Below are 23,995 nucleotides of genomic sequence, written 5' to 3'. Positions count from 1 at the left end.
TTCTAGAGGGTCGAATGTTAAATATTGGAGTTGACAATGGAGTGACACAGGAGGCTGGGTTCAAAGTGTACTAGATTATGGGTTTACTTGGGAAGTGTAAGAGTATGTGAATAGAGAAGGAGTGTGGTGTAAGTTCCTTATTGCATGGTTATTTTTTAATGTCTACATTATATTATGTGGTAGGTTTGGGTCGAACGGTGATCGTTACTAGTACGTGTTGTTTGTACTGATACTACTCTTGTTATGCCACTTGGCATAGTATGGTTGCAGGGTTGGCAATATTTCATAGGTGAAGATGATGATGATCTCCAACAACTTTCTCCTTCTTGTGGTGGGAGTTGTGTCTCATTTTTATGTATAATATGTATTCTCTTAGTAGTTCTTGTACATTTTTGGACTAGTTCTATGGGGTGTTTTTCAATCTATTGTAAAACGATTTTACTCATGTTTTAGTTTCTTACATTTATGATGTTAATGAGATTTATTTAGTAATTAAGTTAATTTCCACATGTTTCAACGGATTTTGGTGGTAAAGGTTCTCCTTTCTAGGTGTTTGAGTAGGTGCCCCAACTGCCCACTACTATTTTTTTAATTCAAAGTATTAGAATTTATTAGTTGTGCTAATATATTTATGGATAGCATTGTTAGATGTTTCGTGAGTTTGATTTTTAAGTGTTGATTCACCCACATGGGGTTTGTTGTGGGAGCCAGTCACGGTGATTTGAGTCGTGACATGTTCATTATGCAAATTGTTCCAACATTACGATGATTTACATTGCTGATTGATTATTACATGAGGCAATAAGACCCTATCCCGTAAATCACGAAACATTTCATGTGGAAATAAGATCCTATCCATCGAATAACGATTATTCAAGTTAGTTTCACCAATATCATTTGAATGCTCATAGGAAGTTCAAGTGTTAATGAAGTATATGTATAGAGTACCTACCATATTTCCTAGTTCATTATTTTTGGGAAATGAATAAAATGTATTTTTAGTTCATTATATTTGGAAAATTAACAAATCATATATCTAGTTCATTATATTTTGGAAATTAATAAATTGTATTCCTACTTCATGTGGGAAATTAATAAGTCACATTCCTAATTTATTTTGAAATCAAATTTAAACAATATATGAAATATATAGAGATGGCTTACCATATTTCATTTGGGAAGTTAATAATGTTTTATTCCTAATTTGTTTTGAGTCAGATTTGTTGATATGTCGTTATTAATTATGTACCTAAATGGGTTTAAAACATACAAACCATTTATTTTTGAAATCTTTGCGCGGATAGAAAGTAAAAGTAAAAATAGTAAAATACAATATTTTATTGGTGTTTAGTTTGAAAGGAAAAAGGTAAATAAATTATAAATTAAAAGTAAGACAAAAGATTCTAAAATGATTGGCTCTGTTCAATTTTTCATGTGCGGTTCGATTCGATTGGATTCGATTCTTCGATATGTGCTAAATTATATTGAAGTGTGTTTACTACATTATCATTGTTCATTTTAAAATTGATCGATGATCTACAATAATAAAGAACTGTACAAGTAATTCTTGGTAGATTTCATTACATGGACAAATTATGATATTGAAATAGTTAGATATTATCACTCTTGATTTTCACCTTAATTACTCACCTCTTGATTTACTAGTAGACTTTTTCCGCTGTAATGAAAACATTATTTGTATTTACAGGATTTTACTAATATTTATTCGAAAATCAAAGATAAAAAATAATATAATTGGTTCCAAGTTTTGAGGGATAATATATTATAGGTATTTAGCGTTCAAAAATCTTGTTTCAACTTCTTTTGAATTTCATAGGAGATGTATTGGTAAAATTCTATTTGTATTTTTATTTGTGGCCCAATTATTTGTTCATCACAAATCTGGTGCCAAAAGAAGCTACATTACCATACAATTTGTTTCTAATATCTGCTTATGTTAGATTGTGTATATAAGCTTAATGTATATGTCATTGCAACTCATTGTTCTTAATAATAATTAGAATAAGAAGCAAATTGTTCTTGTATAAATAAAAAAATTGTAGTGCATGATATCGATCCAGATTTTAACTAAAAATACATTTTCTTAGTTATAAAGTTTTAAACATACATAAACAAACAACTCTTGGTCTTGCAAACTTAGGAAAAGAAAACTAAATATTACAAGGAAATTTCAAAATAAAATAAATCTTTAACTACTATTGCATTTGTATCATCTTTAATTTGCTGATGTGAAAGGGGAAGCAGAAGCTCGACATATGGGACAATTTCTTTTCCTCAGCAACCACTCTTTGATGCAGCATTCGTGATATTCATGTTCGCACCCAAGTGTCCCAATGGACTCTTTATTCTCATATTTGTTAAGACAGATGCCACAAATCTCTTCTTTGTTCGTTGAACTATTTACTCCATCTTCAGGCACAACAACATGATGAATTCTTGTTTTATAATACCTCGATATATCTTCGTGTTGCTCTTCCTCCATGTAAGCCTCGGATTGACCTTGTATATTTTCTTCTACACCTGCCCTTAAGATTCTATCTATCGAATCACGATCACTAATATTAGTTATAACAACACCCAGAGAATAATCATTTGGGTTACTCATTGTTCAATAAAAATAATAATAGAACAAACTAAACAAAATTAATGTTGAGATTTCTTTGAGTTCTTGACAAGAACAAAAGCACAAAAAAGTGAATAATAAGTTTGGAGTGATAGAAAACTATATATAGAGATGACATACCATATTTTCTTTTTTAATTGGAAAGTTAAATAATTGCATTCATAGTTCATTATATTTGGGAGATAAGGAAATTGTATTCCTAGTTCACGTGGGAAATTAATATAATCTATTTCATTTGAAAACTTAATAAATTGTATTCCTAGTTCATGTGAAAAATTAATAATTGTATTCCTTGTCCATTTGGAAAAATAATAAATTTTCTTCCTAGCTCATGGGGGGAAACAATAAGTTGCATTCCTACTTTGTTTTTGATTTAATAAATGACAATATGAAATATACATAAATATAGCATATCATATTTCTACTTTATTTGGAAACTTAATAAGTTTTATTCCTAATTTGTTTTTAACACATAAGTAAAAGGAAATACAATAAATATAATGTGCAAGAGAATACAGTAAAACATATATTTGTGATTACATAGTTTGATAAATACCAAAAAAGCTAAAAGAAAGAAAGTTGGATAAGGAGAATGAATAAATTTATTTTTCGACTAAAATTTCTCCAATCTTTGTACGGAAGGAAATATAAAAGAAAGCAAATACATTTATTTTTCAAATGAAAGTTAATTAATTACTTTAATTAATTAATTTCTCCCCTTTTTGTAGGGGCTTGTCCTAGAATCTCACTATGATTTAGTGGTTTTCAGATAGAATGTTAGATTTCTGCTTATGTAGTTATGTGTAAGATTTTTATATTTGATATGATAGCTATTGAGGCTTTATTCGACTTTCCAATTTATTAGCTATATATGCTATCTTAGGGTCGTGCTACATCATGTGTGTAGCTTGGTGTTATTCGTGTCTCTTGGTACCATGTCACATCTAGGGGGTCGCCTTGGGTCATTACAAACTTGGTATTGAGAATATCAGAGTCAAGCGTCTTAGGGTGTCGTGAAGCCGCATTAAGTAGAGTCTTGTTCTTGGGTGTGAAGCACACCACATTTATGAATGAGACGCTATGAAACATTTTAAGAAATACTTCACTTCTTTCATACTCTAAGTTGTGCGATAGAGTGCAACTTTATAAATTTTACTTCTAACTCATGCTCTATATGTTTATAGAATCATGCCTCCAAGAAGAGCTTACGAGAGAAGGAATCAAAATGTTGAACAAGAATCACCTCCACCTTCGATTGACCTTCTGGCTGAACAAGTTACTCATGTTGAGTTTAGGGCTACTTTCCAAGCTGTATCGCAAGCCATGATGGCGCATGCCAACTGTGAGGTTCTTGTGCTTGTGAGCCCAAATGTTCGCACAAATGTTACTAGTGTTTGGGACTTTTCTCGGATGAACCCTATGGAATTCCATTGTTCGAAACTGGATGAGGATTCAAAAGAGTTCATTGAGAGTAGACCTATTGGTGAGTCAATTTTAGCTAGATGGGTATGTACAAATTGCACGGTCTTAGTTTTCCAGAAAAGCACCTCAGTTAATTTAGTAGAGTTAAATATGCTTGACGTTCATTTTATTTTTTAGTGTGGATTGGCTTCATGATTGTTACGCCTCAGTGGACTGTAGAATAAGAGTCGTTAAATTTTAGTTGCTGAATGAACTAGTCATTGAACGGAAGGGTAGTGCCTAAGCGCCTACAAGTCATTTTATATGATGCCTTACGACTAGAAATATGATATCTATGGGTTGTACCTCCCATCTAGTATAGGTTAGGGATACCAATTCTGAAACCCGAACTCTTAATTCTCTTTCTGTAATAAATGAATTTCTAAGAATGTTTCTTGATGATCTTCTTGGAGTTCCTCCCGAAAGGGAAGTCAATTTTGGAATAAATAGATACCCAAATTATCTCCATTCCTCCTTAAGTTTATTCAAAAGATAACCCTTCCACTTCCCTCCAACCATTTTAGAACCAATTCAAGCCCTTTCACCCTAATCCCTACGCCCTGAACATTATGGTAGCATTCTAAATGTAATGGAAATCCCAATGCTTTGGGAAATTTGATGAACAAGCAATTATTTTTCATCATTTCAGTATAATCCCAAACCTATTCTACTCAATTCAATTTTATAGCACACACTCATTCTTCAGCGTAGTAAGGAGAGTAGACTACGAAGTGGTTACCATAGTTTTACATTTCTGAATGGAGTTACCGAAGAGTTGAGAGAGTTTTGGGAAATATGAGGGAGAGAAATAATGATGAAAACCCATTCCCCTATCTGTTATGCTTTTGATTCTTGTTATGCCACTGTAGCAACTGTTAGGTGCTAGAGCGACGCCGCTAGACTGGGTTTATGGCTTCTATAAGGGGATCTAGTACTATGTATGGATAAATTTTTTATTATGATTTTATGCGCTCAAATTGGTTTCTTGATGATCTTGGGTACACGGGATGTGGTAGTATCATGTCACATGCATCGGGGAAGTGTATTCTTAACTTGTCAAATCATGTAGTGAACCCCGCTAATCAATCTATCTTCTTTACACCTGGGTAGTAGTTCGAGAATGAACGTCTGGTACAAGATATCTCCATGGTTGGCTTAGGTACCACTTCTATTATATACTAAAAGTTGGCTTGAATACCATTCTTGGTATGAGGATATCCATATATCGTTGGCTCGGGTACCACACTGGTACACCAACCACCGATGGCTCGGGTAGCACACCGGTAAACTAACAGTTTGAGTTTCAGTTTGATGAGAGTACCAAGTATGTGTTTATGGTTCAATGTATGAAACTGATGTACTTCTTTATAATTTAATTGTTGCATGTTGGATCTGTGAGTGGTTTGGGTTACATGAAAGGTGGGTTGATCTCAGATTTAACTTGTATGTGATCATGTGATATAGAGTTCATGGTATGGTAAGTAAGGGTAAGGACGAGGAGTCTGGGTTGTGTGTTATTTGTGATTGTTGAGGTTTGTTATTTGTTTATTGACAATTGATTTCTTAAGGGTTATTCCACATATTTGTTTTAACTACTGGGATGAGTTTATGGAGACACAATTATTTAGTTGGCTAATATTAATCAGGTAACACCTTTGATTTGGAAAAGAAAGAAAAAATGTAGATTTGTCAACTGGTGTCTGTGTCTGCGGTTCCCCATCTACGGACCGTAGGTGATTAGAAGGTCTAGGTGGAAACTATAGGTGGTGGGGAAATGGTTTTTCTAAAGTCAAGTCCCATTACCTTTTTGACGATTCAACACGATGGAATGTCGCTCCTTTCACGAGTCATAGATATGTCTCGTAGGTGACCACTAATACGTCCAAATTTACACTTCAATTAAGAAGCGTAAACAGTCATTGTCAATTTATAGAACTCAATGTGAGTTGAGGTCGATCCCATAGCGAATTTACTTACAAAAATAGTTTTACTGATACCTTTATCCAATTGTTGTTATTATTTCCCAAGGAAAGTAATTATGAAATGTTAAAATGGGTTTAGTTATGATTTTTAAGTAACTAATGTTGTAATGTAAATTTCAAGTTAACACAAGTAGCAGGATTTTAACTTCATGGTTGTGATAATTGATGAATGAAACCAGGATTGTGTTCCCCATGCCTTAGAATTTAGTGTTGAGTCGTGAACAAGTTTCGATTGATTGTTTTATTGAAAATTACCAACGAGTTAGATGCATCTAACATTTCTCAGTCTTGTTAGATAACTTTAACTCTAATTCTCTTGGTCTTAAAGTGTTGGCTATTTTCACCCTCACCTGTTTGGTGTCAGAATCTCATCTTTCGAACTCTAATTTTCACACCAAACCAACAGATTAATTCTATTTTTTCCTAACTTACCGCTTTTCTCTCGAACAAGTAGTAGATATAGGCAAGTTCTAATGTGTGCACTCATTAGAAAGAGTAGATATTGAAAGTATGAATCATTTTTAAAGGACAATCGCACTCTACTTGTTCTATGAGTTTACACTTAGATTATCGTCATGGTTCCCACAACCCTTGTTGTGGTTTTTAGTCACTCATGATTTCAACAGAATAAGCAATAATAGATGTTGAATACATTAAAATAAATCACTTATGATGATTGCAAATTCCAAGAAATCTTGATATTCAAACAAGTAATCAAAAGCTTCAAGTTTTGATTTGAAATTAATCGATAAAAAACAAAGTTGAAAATAAGGAAAGTCGCATTTCATTCATGCAATGAAGAGAAATCCTTCAAAAATAAACCTAATTAATTCAAATATTATGTTAAAAACGAGTCCTACATGAAGTAGGACTGATTTGTCAGAAGGCTTCACGGTCGGTGTGACAACTCGTCATACACCAGATGGACCGTGAGGCCTATCGTGATCCCACACTTAGACAGTGTGGGACTTACTTTATTGAGATTGATTATGTGCAACTAGACGTCCCATCTTGTGCACCATAGGTCGTGTTGATCATCGTGGTTCTGATCTTCCACTTAAGTCTTCACTGGAATTTCATCCTCTTCTTCAGGAGCATCATAACGATTCGTCAACAACACTACGGCCCTTCTAAGGTCTGTGGTTTTCATTCTAGACTTAGCTCCACATGGCTTCATTGATGCCATTCCTCACGGTCCACAAAATGATCTGTTAAGAGGACCACGACTTGTCTCGGGCTTCGTGGTCTTCAATTGGAATTTGGTTGATTTCCCAATGCTCATTGTCTCGGCTTCACGAGCCTCAAGATGGCTCGTTTTAAAGACCACAACTCTTTTGGGACTCCGTGGTGTTCCTTCATTGCCTTTCTTTCACGGTTCTTTTCCAGCTTTCCCACACAAGTGTAAACTTGTCTAAAAATCAACAAGCACATCAAATCTACATAAACACACTCAAGTTCTTGCATTAATCCTTAGTTTTGAGCGTCAAACGTTCCATGATTTCATGGCACATCAACCACCAAACTTAGTGAGATTTTAAAGCTTAAAGTTTGTTCCTACAGTTGATATGTACGGTTCGTAGAAGGACCTAGGAACCCTACCTAGGTTCCACCAAATTTTGGCCAAAATTAGAGTGTCTGATCACTTTCTACAGTTTACTAGTACAGTATATAGGGTCCAACCGTAGATGGCGGTCGACGGTTATTTTTGTAGGCGTTTTGGTCTTTTCCCTAATAGATTAATACCTAAACTAGGTCATTTAAATCCTAATCCTAGACCCTATATAAGTATTTTAAGTCTAAAATCTAACAATTCTAAATCATTCTTCAAATTTCTTCAAATCCCTCCAAGTTCTACCCCCAAAAATTTCTCTCTCTAAATCTTGAAGAAGAAGTCCAGGGTTTTAAGATCAAATCTCCAAATTCACCATTTATTTTGAGCTTTTGATATCAAGGCATGTTAATATTCACCTATGGAGTCCTTTCTTCAATAGGGTTCTTAAATTCTCCAATTTTACAAAGTTAGAAAATCTAATCAAAGTTATGGTTTATTCAATGTGCATGGGTTCTTTAAATTATAATCCAATTGATGGTTTCCTATCCTATTATGCATGAATTGAAGTAATTACATGGGTTTTAGTTAAGTTTACATGAACCCATGCATGATTCGATGATTTCTAGATTTTGATCTTATGATGAAGCTTATGAATTTTGAAAGATGAATTGATGAAGATATGCATGTTTCTTTATAAAATTGATATAAATGGTTTAAGGTTGCTTTTAGAGTAAATCATATATCGATGTTGTTGTTATTGTTGTGAAAGGATTTCTCACATACTACTTAAAATATGATTGTGAAAGGGTTTTCTCATAGAAAGGATTCATAAGGTTGAAAGGTTATCTCACCTGAGTTGAATCAAGACTAAGGAGTTATTCTAATGAACTCTAGCTTGATTTGGTTAATTAATTGTGCCTTTCCATGGATAATAAGACAAATATTATTAATGACTATTCTGTGGGATTTATGCTTAGCACCAAGTGTACTAGCGGTGATTACTTATGTCCCATAAACTATGTGCCACCGTAGGATGATTGTCTTAGATAGACATTATCTAGTGGATCCACTTTATCTCAAGACTCATGGTCCCTACCTTGGCAAGTAGGAAAATCGCTTTTCGGTGGAGGGAGAGACACTAGATTCCATGTTATTTATAACATGGTCTATGACGGTTAAACGCAGACTTCCCATAATAATGAACTAAGGTTACTTTCTAAAAGTATCTCACATGTGTTCTAAAGATGGTTAGCTTGCATTTACTATGATTATGACTTATGTTTCTAACATTTTATCTTATGACTAAGCTTCGTCATTGCATGTCATGCAAATTCCCTTTTTAGCATGATTTCATAACTCTTACGCATCGCAATCATACTTAGTACATTATATGTACAAATGGCTACGTGTTCCTATATTGTTTCAATATTGTAGGATCCAACGCTCCTATTCTGCACACTTGTGGCTAGATTGACCGTTTGTGCTTTATGAGAGATTGGTGAGTCCTCATGTTCCGAGGACTGTGACTCTTTTATTCCTTTATGTCATTTTTGTTTTAAAATTATATGTGATGTATGGGTTACACCCAATAACTTTTCTTATGATGTATTAGATGGCTTTGTGAATTATGTTAGACTTCCCTTTTTGTCAAACTCTTTCGTATGAAATACTATCTTTTGAATTCTTTAAATTCTCTTATCGTGTATGATGTATGTTAAGTGGCTTGTATAAGGCCTCTCAAAGACTTATGTGTCTAGGGTGTACTTTCGATCGTGCCAAATTTTCTATTCAGAGCACAGTTTGTATGGCCTCTCGAGGCCTTATATGCCATGACATGTCTAGGGTGTACTTTGAGTTGTGACAAACTTGGTATTCAGAGCAGAAGGTTTAGAATGGTCCTAGGATGTCTCATAAGCCACATCCAGTAGAGTCTTGATTATGAATTTAAAGCGCGCCACATTTATGAATTCGAAGCTAAAAAATGTTTATGAAATTCCACTTCTTTCATCATTTTTAGGTCGTGCGATAGTGTAACTCTATATCTATCTCCTAATCCTTATTCGATCATTTATAGGATATGGCCCCTCGAAGAGCTTATCTAAGAAGGAATGTGGATGTTGAATTAGAAGCTCCTTAAGCTCCCCTAGAATCTCTACAAGTTCCAGCAGACACTTTGGCTGAACAAGTGACTTATGCAGAGTGTCGGGATGTTTTACAAGTATTGGCTTATACCATAAGGACTCCAGCCAATAGAAATATTGTGGTCCCCATTAAACCAAATGTGGGTGTGGTGGCAACTAGAGTGAGAGACCTTACTAGGATGAATCCTCTAGAGTTTCATGCTTCCAAGGCTGAGAAACATCCTCAAGAGTTCATTGATGAGGTAAACAAGGTGTTCATTATCGTGGGAGGGACACTGGTGGAAAAGGAAGAATCGACTGCTTACCAACTTCAGGGTGTTTCTCAAGTTTGGTTCTACTAATAAAAGGAAGAGATGGCGGTAGATGCGGGTCCTCTTGATTGGGAAAATATTAAGGTTCCTTTCCTTGATAGGTTATTTCCCGTTGAGATGATAGATGCTAAATTACTCGAATTGATTAACTTCATCAAGGAAACATGAGGGCAAAGGAGTATGCTTTGAAATTCACACAACTGTCTAAATATGCTCCTACTATGATTGCCGATCCTATGACAAGGATGTGTAAGTTTGTCTTGGGAGGGCCCAAAATGGTGGTTAAAGAATATCATACCTCCATTCTCATCAGTGATATGGACATTTCTCGCCTGGTGGTTCATGTTCAACAAAACGAAGAGGAGAAACTTAAGGAATATTGTAGGGAGGCAAAGAGGAAAAAGACTGGTGATGGTGAATTTTTACATTCAAGGTCCGATGGACATTGTCTTTCTAAGTGCCGAAAAAATTTCTCCGGTCAATGTTCCTATAATGCTCCCGTTCCTATGTTTCACAAATATAGGGTGTCTAACCCTAAATCTCAAGGAGGAAATAGTGGTGGATCTTCATTGTCTACTTATGGTAGATATGGAATAAAGCATCAGGGAAAATGTCAAGCCAGTTCCAATGCATGTGTTGGTTGTGGTAAGATGGATCATAAAATAAAGGATTTTCCCTCAATTGCTAAGAATGAAGGAGAAATTTGTCGACGGGCTCAACTTACCCTTTTTCAGGCCCTAGTGCAAGTCAAAAGCAAGATAGATTCTATGCATTTCAAACACGTCAATAACAAGAGGTTTCTCCCGATGTAGTTACCGGTATGTTGAAAGTCTTCCATTTTGATGTTTATGCTTTGCTTGATCCTAGTGCTACCTTCTCTTTTGTGATGCTATATATGGACATGAGGGTTGATGTTCTTTCGGATGTATTGTTCTATCCTTTATCCGTTTCTACTCCTATTGGTGAATCTATTATGGCTATGAAAGTTTATAGAAATTGTCCTATCTCCTTATCCCATTAAGTCACTCATGTTAATCTAGTAGAGCTTGAAATGTTAGATTTTGATGTCATTCTTGGTATGGATAAGCTGCATTCTTGTTATGAATCCATCGATAGTAGAACCTGAGTGTTCATGTTTCAGTTTCCAAATGAACCCATCCAAAATAGGAAAGGGGAAAATTTTATGCCTAAGGGTCAGTTTGTTTCTTGTCTTATAGCAAGAAAAATGATTTCAAAAGGTTGCATATACCATATAGTTCGGGTTAGGGATATTGATTCTTAAACCTCCACTCTTGAGTCGGTCCATGTTGTTAATGAGTTTCCCGAACTGTTTCCAATTATCTACCCAGTGTTCCTCCCGAAAGGGAAATAGACTTTGATTTTGACGTTCTCCCAGATACACAACCTATATTAATTCCTCTTTATCAAATGGCTCTGACAGAAATAAAAGAATTGAAAGCGCAATTGAAATATTTGTTGGATAAGAGTTTCATTCGACCGAGTATCTCTCCATGGGGTGCTCCAGTTTTGTTTGCTCGTAAAAAAGATGGTTTAGTTCGCATGCATATTGATTACCAGAAATTGAACAAGGTTACCATTAAGAATAAATATTCTTTTCCAAGGATAGAATCTTTGTTTGATCAACTACAAAATTCAACTTACTTCTCTAAGATCGGCCTTCGGTCGGGTTACCACAAATGAAGGGTGAAGAAAGATGACATTTTGAAGATGGCTTTCCGAACACTATATGGACATTCTAAGTTTTAGGTAATGCCATTAGGTTTGACTAATACTATGGCCGCATTTATAGATTTGATGAATAAGGTGTTTAGAAATCCCTTGATATGAGATGGTATTTTGATTTACTCAAGGAGTTAGGATGAGCATATCGATAATTTGAGGATTGTGTTGCAAGTTTCAAGGACTAAAAACTCTTTGCAAAGTTTAGTAAATGTGAGTTTTAGTTGAAATCAGTGGCTTTTCTTTGTCACATTGTTTTTGGTAAATGTATTGAGGTAGATCAGAAGAAGACGGATGCAGTTAAGAGTTGGCCAAGACCTCTATCCCCTTCGGATATTCAAAATTTCTTGGGTTTGGCCGATTACTATAGAAGGTTTGTGAAAGGATTTTTTTTAGTGCCTCTCCATGGACGGCATCAACCCAAAAGAAAGTTAAGTTCTTATGGTCAGAAATGTGTGAGAAAAGTTTTCAAGAGTTGAAATATAGACTCACTTTTGCTCATGTTTTGACTCTACTCTAAGGGTACAATGGATTTGTTTCTTATTGTGATGCCTCAATAATTGGGTTAGGATGTATCCTTATGCAAAATGGGAAGGTTATTTCCTATGTTTCATGGAAAGTTAAGATTCATGAACAGAACTATCCTACCCATGTCTTAGAACTAGTGGCGTTTCTATGTGCCTTGAAGATTTGAAGGCATTACTTATATGGTGCTGATGTTGATGCTTTACCGACCATAAAACTTTGCAATATGTGTTCAAACAAAAGGATCTGAATCTTTGTCAAAGGAGGTGGCTTGAGTTTCCAAAGGATTTTACATAAGTGTCTGTTATCACCCTGGTAAGGCGAATGTATTTGCGGATGCTCTTAGGCATCTATCAAAAGGTATTGCTGCCTACATGGAAGAGGATAAAAAAGATTTTGTTTAAAAAAGATTTTGTTTGTGATATTCATATATTTGCCTTATTGGGTGTTCAGTTGGCTAACGCCTCCAAATGTGGTGTTATGGTTCATAATTGCTCAGAATCATCTTTTGAATCTGATGTGAAGGCAAAGAAAGGTCTTGACCCGATAAGCGGTGCTTAAAAAGTACGTTGAGGATTTCTCTCAATGGGCAGATAGTGTTCTTTGATATCACTGTCACTTGTGTATTCCCAATGTTGATGACTTGAAAGAGCGAATATTATCAGAAGCCCATAGTTCTCTATATTCCATTTACTTGGGTGCCACTAACATGTAACGTGACTCGTGGGAGGTCTATTAGTGTAATGGAATGAAGAAGCATATTGAGAAATTTTTGGCTAAGTGTCCTAATCGTCAACATGTGAAAGTCGAGCATTAAAGTTGAGAGGCTTGTCCAAAGATATTGGTATTCCTACGTGGAAGTGGGAAGATTTGTGTATGGACTTTATTGTTGGTTTACCCCGCACCCGGCAGCAACATTACTCGATTTGAGTTATTGTAGATTGTATGACGAAATCGACTTATTTTATTCTCATCTGGGTTTTCAATTCATTGGAGGATCACGCTAAGTTGTACCTTAGGGAGATGGTTAGGTTACATGGAGTGCCCTTATTCATTATCTCCGATCGTTGTACTCAAATTACTTCTCAGTTTCGGAAGTCTTTCCAAAAAGGCCTTGGTGCTCATGTTAAGCTTAGTATGACATTTCATCCCCAAACCGATCGCAAGCGGTGTGCACTATATAAATTTGGAAGATCTGTTTAGATCTTGTGTGATTGATTTCAAGGGTAATTGTGATGATCATTTGCCTTTGATTGATTTTGCTTATAATAAAAGCGATCATTCAAGCATTGGTATGACTCTATTTGAGCCTCTTTATGTTAGTAGGTAAGGATCTCCTATAGGTTTGTTTGAAGTTGGTTAAGTTTCTTTGATAGTCCTGAGTTGGTACATGAGGCTATGGAAAATGTTTAACTTATTAGAGAAGGGTTGGAAATGACTCAAAGTCGACAAAAGTGATATGTCGAAGTTTGAAGAAGAGATCTAGAACTTGAAAATTTCACCCATTAAGGATCTATTGAGGTTTGGAAAGAAAGGGAAGCTTAGTCCCCGTTATGTGTACCCATATCAAATTTTGAGGCATATTGTTAAAGTTGATTATGAAATCAAATTTTTGAATGACCATGCATAGGTACATCCAGTTTTCCATGTCTCCCTATTGAAAAAATATGTTGGTGATCTAACATATATAGTGCCATTAGAGAGCCTTGGTGTAAAAGAGAACCTTTCTTATGAAGAAGTTTTAGTTGAGATTTTAGACCAGCAAGTTTGAAAGTTGAGAACCAAAATAGTTGCTTCGTGAAGGTTCTATGAAGGAATCAGTTAGTTGAGGGTGCTACTTGGGAGGACGAGGCCGATATAATATCCCGTTATCCTTATCTATTCCCCTTCACCCTTACTCTAGCTTGACGTATTTAGTCCCTCATGGTTTACTCTTTTCGTTTCATATTTATTAGTCATTCTCATGTTTTCTCATGTATGCATGCCTATAAAAACTTGCTTTTTGAGAAAATGAGTTTTGATTGATTTTTCATGTTTATGTGGTTTTGAGTATGAGTTGCATATAGGCCTTTTGAAATGATGTTTTTGATATGCTTTAGCTTGGAGTCGATTTTTCCTTCTGAAATATGTGCATTTATGCGATTGCATTCATGTTTGACTCTTAGATTTTGTTCCTACCATTCTAATGATTTTTTGAGTTCCATTCAAGGACTAATGTTCCCAAGGGGGAGATATTATAACACCTCAGATTCGGAAAGGAATGAAAAAAAGGCAGATTTGTTAACCTGTGTTTGTGTTTATGGTTCCCCATTTAGGAACCGTAGGTGCTCCTAAGGACCGTAGGTTGTGGGGAAATGGTTTTATAAATTCAAGTCTCAGTACCCTTTTCACGGTTCAACAAGATGATCTATTGCTCCTTTGAGGAGTTGTAGATAGGTCTTGTAGGTGATCACAAGACATAGTGAAATTTTAAATCTTAAAGTTGGTTCCTACGGTTGATATGTACGGTCTGTAGAAGGACCTATAAACCATACATAGATTTTGTCTAATGTTGGCCAAAATTAGTCTCTGATCACTATCTACGTTTGATTAGTACGGTCCTTAGAAGCACCTATAGACCATAGGTCCAACCTTAGATGGTGGTCGGCAGTTTTGTTTTTAGTCTTTTTGGTCTTTTTCGTGATTTATTAGTGCCTAAACAAGGTCTATTTAATCATAGTACTAGACCTTATATAAGTATTTTAAGCCTAAAATCTACTCTAAATCATTCTTCAAATTTCGCCGAATCCCTCCAAGTTCTTCCTCCAGAAATTTCTCTCTCTAAAGTTGGAAGAAGTCTATTGTTTTAAGATCAAATCTCCAAATTCACCATTGATTATGCACTTTTGACATCAAGATATGTTAGTATTCACGTATGGAGTCCTTTCCTCCATAGGGTTCTTAAATTCTCCAATTTTATATAGTTAGATTACCCAATCAAGGTTTTATTCAATGTTCATGGGTTCTTTTCAATTATGATCCAATTGATGGTTTCGTATCCTATTATGCATCAATTGAAGTAATTACATTGTTTTTAGTTAAATTCACATGAACCCCTGCATGACTCCACGATTTCTAGGTTTTGATCTTATGATGAAGCTTATGAATTATGAAAGACTAATTTATGAAGATATGCATGTTTCATTATGAAATGTATATAAATGATTTAAAGTTACTTTGAGAGTAAAAGCATCGATGTTGTTGTTGTGGTGAAAGGATATCTCACATACTACTCAAAACATTATTGTGATGGAGTTTTCTCAAAAAAAAAGATTCATAAGGTTGAAAGGTTTTCTCACCTAAGTTTAATCAAAACTAAGAAGTTATTCTATTGAAATCTAGCTTGGATTGGTTACTTCATTGTGTCTTTCCATGGATAATAAGATGAATATGATTAATGACTATTCCCTCGAATTTATGCTTAGAACCAAGTGGACTAGATGTGATTTCCCATGTCCCATAAACTATGTGCTACCATAGGATTTTTGTCTCAGATAGACATAAGCTAGTGGATCCACTTTAGCTCAAGACTCAGTGTCCTTACCTTGTCAAGTAGGACAATCTATTGTCAGTGTGGGATAGACACCGCATTCCATGTTAGGTGTGGCAAATGGGTGGATTAGATTGGATCAGATATGAATGGATTGAATATGGATTGAGTTAAAATGGATTGGATCACAATTCACCCATATAAAATATGAGTTTATATGGATTTGGTGAAATATTTGGGTAAAATGGTTGTAAACATTACAACCCCACCCCACCACACCCCTACATTATTATTATTAAAAGAAATAATTTTAAATACAAATAAAGAAATTTTATTTTTTTACCCTGTACCCCCACCCTTGCATGGAATCCATGTTATAGCTCACATGGTCTATGTCGGTTAACGGTAAAGTTCCCACAATAATGAACTAAGGTCACTTTCTAAAAGTATCTCACATGTGTTCTAAAGATGTTTAGCTTGCGTTGACCATGATTATGACTTATATTGATAACATGTTATCTTATGATTTAGCTTGGTCATTGCATGTCATGTAAAGTCCCTTATTAGCATGATGCCATAACTCTCATGCATTGCTATCATACTTAGTACATTCTATGTACTAATGCACTCTTGTGCGTACATTTTTTCGCTAATGTAGGGTCCGACACTTTTATTCCACACACTCGTGGCTAGATTGACCCTTTGAGCTTTTGGAGAGATTGGTGAGTCCTCATGTTCCGAGGATTGGGACTCTTTTATTGCTTTATGTCATTTTCATTTCAGAATTATATATGATGTATGACTTACATCCCAATCACTTTTCTTATCCCTCCCGCTTTTTGTCAAACTCTTTTGTATGACATGCTATCCTTTTAATTCTTTAAAATTTATGTAAAAGGGATAAAAAGAGCCATAGGACTTTTCTAAAAGGTTTAAATATACCTCTGATTCACCTATTGGGCTAAAAATACCCCCCCAGTCCACCTTTTGGGTCCATTTTTACCCTTAACACCAACAACCAATTTTTTAAAATTATTATTATTATTATTATTATATATTATGTGGCATCTTTCTATTGAGCAAATTAATTCAAATTCACATTGGATTTTTCCCCATCCAGTCCGACCCATACCCACAGCCCCATGCCCAAACCCTATTAAAGACCCATATCATTTAAAAACCAATTCATCGATCTTCTTTCTCCCTAAACCCTAGTGCCCTTTTTTCTTCTTCCCTATTTCTTTCTTCAACAACTTCAAGATCTATTTCAAACCAAATCGTAAAATTTCTAGGGTAATACTTTATGGAAGTTAACTAATTCAAGTTAGAGTATTAATTTTTGAAGTCTTCTCTCCATTCAAATGTTTATATCTTCTTCAGCTTCCTATCCTGACGCAGTAGATAAGTGTAATATGGGTGGACTCTCTTGAGTAAAGATAGGAAGTAGAAGAAGATATAGAAATTTGAGTGGAGAGAAGACTTCAAAAATTAACAATCTAACTTGAATCCTTCAACTTCAATATAGTATTGCACTAGAAATTTGACCATTTGATTTGAAATAGATCTTGAAATTTTTGAAGAAAGAAAAGAGAGAAAAACAAAATAGGGCATAAGGGCTTAGGGAGAAAGAAGATCGATCAATTAGTTTTTTAGTTGATATGGGTCTTTAATTGGGTTTGGGCATGGGGCTGTGGGTATGGGTCAGACATGGTGGGGAAAAATTCAATGTGAATTGGAATTTAATTTACCCTATAGAAAGAGGCCACATAGTATATATAATAATAATAATAATTTAAAAAAATGTTTGTTAATGCTAAGGTAAAAATGGACCCAAAAGGTGGACTATGGGTTATTTTTAGCCCAATAGGTGAATGAGGGGTATATATAATAGACCTTTTCAAATAGTCCAATAGTAGTTTTAGCACTTTTCCATAAATTCTATTATTTTGTATGATGTATGTTAAGTGGCTTGTATAGGACTTCTCGGGGTATTATACACCATGTCACGCCTACGGTGTACTTTGGGTCATGACAAATCATGATGAACTTAGTTTTATAAATGGTGTTTGGTATAGTTGGTGTGTATGAGTTGGTTTAAGGAGCCAAATTCATGTATTGTTCCAAAAAGGGTTCAGGGAGTTGGCATGAGAAATTCTAAAGGATAATTTATTAGTTGATTGGGCTAGTGATGGCCTGGTATTCAGGAATATAAATGTGGTAGTAGGTTTAGGTTTGATTGTATATTATGGTGACATAACATATAGTCTTGGGAAGCCTTAGGATTATATAATAGATAGGCTTGGGAAGTATTAGAGTTGCAAGAGGGTCGAATGTTTAAATATTAGAGTTGACAACGGAATGACGTAGGAGGTTGGGTTCAAAGTGTACTAGATTATGGTATTTTTCTTGGGAAGGGTAAGAGTATGTGAATAAAGAAGGAGCTTGGTGTAAGTTCCTTATTGCATGGTTGTTTTTAAATGTCTACTTTATATTATGTGGTAGGTTTGGGTAAACTGTGATGCTTACTAGTACGTACTATTTGTACCAATACTACTCTTGCTATGCTACTTGGCATAGTCTGGTTGCAGAGTCGGTGATACTTCATAGGTGAAGATGTTGATGATCTCCAACAACTTTCATTTTTCATTCCTTGTGGAGGGAGTTGTGTCTGATTTGTATGTATAATATGTATTCTCTTAGTAGTTCTTGTACCTATTTAGACTAGTTCTATGGGGTGTTTTTCAGTCTATTGTAAAATCATTTTACACATGTTTAGTTTTATTAAAGTTATAAGTTAATGAGCTTTTTGTAGTAATTAAGTTAATTTCCACAGGTTTTAGTGGTAAGGTTCTCCTCTCTAAGTGTTTGAGTAGGTGCCCTGATTGCCCACTACTATTTTGTTTAATTCAAAGACTTAGAGTTTATATGTTGTGCTAATATATTTCTTGCAAGTATTGTTAGATGTTGCATGAGTTTGATTGTTTAGTGTTTGTTCACCTAAATGGAGTTTGGTGGGGAAGCCAGTCACTACGATTTGAGTCGTGACATACTCATTCTGCAACTTGTTCCACCTTTACTATGATTGACATTGCAGATTAATTATTTCAAGAGGAAATAAGATCCTATCTAGTGAATCACGAAAAATTTCATGTGGAAATAAGATCCTATCCATTGAATAACGATTATTCAAGTTTGTTTCACCAATTTCATTTGAATGCTCATAAGAAGTTCGAGTGTAAATGAAGTATATGTACAGATGACCTACCATATTTCTAGTTCATTATATTTGGGAAATTAATAAATCGTATTCTTAGTTCATTAGATTTGGAATATTAACAAATCATATTTCTATTTCATTATATTTGTGAAATTAATAAATTGTATTCCTACTTAATATGGGAAATTAATAAGATTCATTCCTAATTTATTTTGAAATAAGATCTATTGAAAATATGAAATACATAGCCATAATTCATTTGGGAAGTCAATAATATTTTATTCCTAATTTTTTTAGTCAGATTAGTTGATATGACATTATTAGTTATGAACCTAAATAGGTTTAAAACATACAAACCTCTTCTTTTTGAAAACTTCGGCGGAAAGGAAGTAGAAGAAAATACAGTAAAATATAATTTTGTATCAGTGTTTAGTTTGAATGGGAAAAGGTAAATAAAGTATAAGCTGCTTGAAATTGATTAAAAAGAAAAGTAAGAAAAAATACTTTAAAATGTTTGGTTCAGTTCAATTTTTAATGTTCGGTTCGATTCAATTTCTGTTTCATTCTTTGATATGGGCTAATTTGTATTAAAGTGTGTTTACTACATTACGATTGTTCATTTGAAAATGGATTGATGATCTACAGTAATAAAGAATTGTACAAGTAATTCTTGGTAAATTTCATTTTAATGGACAAATTATGATATTGAAATAGTTAGATATTATTACTCTTAATTTTCACCTCAACTACTCACCTCTTAATTAACTAGTGAAATTTTGTCCTCTATCATGAAAACATTCCTTGTATTTACGGGATTTTACTAATATTTATTCTAAAATTAAAGATGAAAAATAATACAATTGATTCCAAGTTTTGAGGGACAATATATCTTAGTTATTTAGCGTTACAAAAATCTTGTTTCAACTTCTTTTGAATTTCAAAGGAGATCTATTGGAATAATTTTATTTGTATTTTAGTGGGTGTATTCTTTATGTATTGAATTTTGCTTGTGCCTCAATTATTTATTCATCACAAATCTGGTGTCTGTGGCTAAGATAAGCTACATTACAATGCATATTTTATTTCTCTAATATATGCTTATGTTAGATTGTCTACATAAGCTTAATGTATATGACATAGTAATTCATTTTTCTTAATAATAATTAGTATAAGAAGCAAATTATTCTTGTATAAATAAAAGTTGTGTAGTGCATGATATAGAACCAAAACTTAATTAAAAATATTTTTTCTTAGTTTTAAAGTTTTAAGTATACATAAACAAACAACTCTTGGTCTTGCAAACATAGGAAAAGAAAATGAAATATTTCAAGGAAATTTCAAAATAAAATAAATCTTTAACTGCTATAGCATGTGCATCGTCTTTAATTTATTGAAGTGAAAGGAGAAGCAGAAGCTCGACATATGGGACAATCCTTTTTCCTCAGCAACCACTGTTTGATGCAGCATGCGCGATATTCATGTTCGCACCCAAGTGTCCCAATGGTCTCTTCATTCTCATATTCCAGAAGATAGATGCCACACATCTCTCTTTTGTTTGTTGAACTATTTACTCCATCTTTAGGCACAACAACATGATAAATTCTTGTTTTATAATACCTCAATATATATTCATCCTGTTTTTCCTCCATGTATGCCTCAGATTGAGCTTGTAGATTTTCTTCTACACCTACCCTTCAGATTCTATACATCGAATCACGCTCAATAATATTAGTTATAACAAAGCCAAGAGAATAATCATGTGAGTTACTCATTGTTCAGTAAAATTAATAATAGAACAAACTAAAAAAAAAATGTTCAGATTTCTTTGAGTCCTTGACAAGAACACAAGCATAAAAAAGTGAATAATAAGTTTGGAGTGATAGAAAACTATATAGAGAGATGACCTACCATATTTTCTATTTTAATTGAAAAGTTAATTAATTGCATTCCTAGTTCATTATATTTGGGAAATAAACAAATTGTATTCCTAGTTCACGTAGGAAATTAATATAATCTGTTTCATTTGGAAACTTAATAAATTGTATTACTTGTTCGTGTGAAAAATTAATAATTGTATTCCTTGTCAATTTGGAAAAATAATAAATTTTATTCCTAGTTCATCGGGGAAATCAATAAGTTGCATTTCTACTTTGATTTGAATTTAATAAATGACAATATGAAATATACATAAATATACTCTATCATATTTCTACTTTATTTGGAAACTTAATAAGTTTTATTCTTAATATGTTTTAACACGTAAGTAAAAGGAAATACAATAAATATAATACCGAAGAGAATAAAATAAAACCTTCATTCGTTATTACATAGTTTGATAAATACCAAAAAAGCTGAAAGAATGAAAGTTGGATAAGGAGAATGAATAAGTTATTTTTTATGGGAATTTCTCCCCTTTTGGTAGGGAAGGAATTATAAAAGAAAGCAAATACATTTATTTTTCAAATTAAAGTTAATTAATTACTTAAATGAACTGTGTTTAATCGGCAGAAATTTAATTGTATTCATCGTATATGTATATGTATATATATGGTTCCTTTTTTTCATGTATAATTAAATAAAATGATATTTAATGAATTAGTTTGATAAAAAAAATACGATTTAAAGCCTGTTTAGTCAAACTTTCTATCACGATAAAAAAATTCAAGTGATGATGACATCTTCTAACATCCCACAAGTAAGTAAGTCGATCGCATAGCTCGAAACCAGAAGTAACAAGCTATCACACGGAAGTGAATACGAAAAAGAAAGAACATATATAGAAATTAAAATAGGGAAGGAGAATCAAGAAATACATATAGCCTCCCCTAGACCTGGTATCAGTTGGTGGTCTAGCTACTAACCATAAAAGAAATATGAAGTTAAGTAAAAATATATAGAGCCATCTCCAAACACAAAATAAAGACTTCTCCAGAAAAACTAGAAGGAGACGGACAACTCTAAATGCTAGGAGCTCACCCCAAGTCTCCGATCCAAAGCTACTCCACATGAGGCACATGCTAATAGCAGGAACTAGTACTATGATATTCAAGGTGCAGAAGTGTTGTATGAGTGCAAAACATGTGATACTCAGTAGGCATAGGTCGACTGAGATCCAAAGATGAAGCAAGTAAAAATAGTTGGTAGAGAATAAATACATATTACAAGTAACTAGAGAAGAGATAACACACCGTTAAAGTAAGCGGAGACAAAAAGATGCATAATATAATATATAGATATCTAAGGAGAAGAAATATAATAGGAGGCACTATCCAAGTAACTAAACCATAATAAGATTCTACTACATAAACTTAGCTTAACAAGTTTATACTAAAAAGTTCCACCAAGAAACATAATGATAGCCAACAGACCAACCCAATCTACTCAAGTCTGGAAGGCCCAATATATAAGAAATCAAAAGATTAATATAAGACAGTCATATAGACCTACCATGATCCTGTAACAAACTACATGATCATAGTAACATTAACATAACTGAATCTTGTTTTTAAAAAGGTATACAACAACAAACATATCCCAATCGCTCCCTCATAAAATCGGCAGAAGCAAGCAACAACGAATTATATTAGTGACAAGATAATGGATATGAATGTACAATGCAATGAAAATCAGTGATGCCATCAGTACCAAGTTACACATAACCAAGTATATACATCTATCTTCTGGCCTTGGCATGCAAGGTAGGACCCATGAAAATACCCCTCCTCTTATTCAATGTATAGAACATGAATTGTAAATCCATAGGAACTCGAGAAATCTGTATATACTATATGATCCCAAACCTTGATCTTCTAGAATCAATCCATATCAAGCCTATTCCATCATGATACCAGATATAAATAAGTTCACCGTAATACTACATAAGTGCCTAACACTATTTAAAGTTGGAAAACTGCAGAATTGATAAATGTTGTAGAAAATGGGCTTGTACAGACCCATTCATGGATGGTGAAAAAGGGACCATGAAAGGTATCTATGGAGTTGAACTCGAAAGTTTGAAATTCCAGGACCAGGGTTTACGTGTGCTTTTACAGCCTGTATATAGGTTCAAGCACTATTGACCCTTTCATAGACCATCTTTAGAATGATGAGAAAATGGGTTGACATTATAAATGATTTGTACGACTCATAGTGTATACGCACGGTGGAGTGAAGTCTTGAAACATTAGAAATATCAAAAGAACCTCACTATTTACGGAAGATCCAGACTTTCGATGGAATATTTTATGGACTTTAGGAAGGTTTGTATAGTGAAAACTTGTCACGACCCAAAGTACATCCTAGACGTGATATTGTGTATAAGACACCGAGAGGCACTACACAAGCCACTTGACATACATATGCACAACATAAGAGAAACAAGAGAATTTGAAATCAAATTAAAGTGTTTGACAAATAAGCGGAAGTCTAATATAGTCTTGATAAGCCTTTCTACAACATAAAAGAAGTAGTCGTCGGAACATGAGGCCTCACCAACTCTACAAACTTCAAGTGATCACCAACTAGCCATGAGCGGACGGAGAGGATTCATCAAGCCCAACATTAGTAAAACAATGCAGGTACAAGTATACATTAGAACATGGAATATACTAAGTAGGAGGAATATGCATAAATTATGAATCATGATAATAAGGGGACATAAAAGAAACATGGAATGCATGACAAAGCTAAACAACATAAAAGCCTTTAAAGAAATATCATGAAACTTTTACATGGTCATTGCATCTTAAATCATAAGAGAAATTCCATAAAACATTTTGAAAGTAACTTAGTTTGTTTTGTGAGATATTTATTATTAATCAATATAGACCACGTGAGCTATATTATGAAATAAAATGTCTAGCTCCCACACCAAAAAGAGATGTCATTACTTGC

The 23,995-nt window shown here is 34.0% G+C and overlaps 1 protein-coding gene across 1 annotated transcript; it reads right to left on the bottom strand.

The window, feature by feature from the left end:
• Nucleotides 1-2,236: 2,236 nt before the first annotated feature.
• LOC107057845 (E3 ubiquitin-protein ligase RING1-like) lies at nt 2,237-2,626 on the bottom strand. The gene has a single exon (XM_015302908.1). The coding sequence runs from the start codon at nt 2,624-2,626 to the stop codon at nt 2,237-2,239; it is 390 nt and encodes a 129-aa protein (XP_015158394.1).
• Nucleotides 2,627-23,995: the final 21,369 nt, after the last annotated feature.

This window comes from Solanum tuberosum, unplaced genomic scaffold (assembly GCF_000226075.1).
Source record: "Solanum tuberosum cultivar DM 1-3 516 R44 unplaced genomic scaffold, SolTub_3.0 scf00002, whole genome shotgun sequence".
In the NCBI taxonomy this organism is placed as follows: Eukaryota; Viridiplantae; Streptophyta; class Magnoliopsida; order Solanales; family Solanaceae; genus Solanum; species Solanum tuberosum.
This window is presented reverse-complemented; position numbering and strand designations above follow the sequence as displayed.

Coding starts and splice junctions, on each gene's coding strand:
- LOC107057845 (XM_015302908.1), bottom strand. CDS start 2,626: ATGAGTAACCCAAATGATTATTCTCTGGGTGTTGTTATAACTAATATT.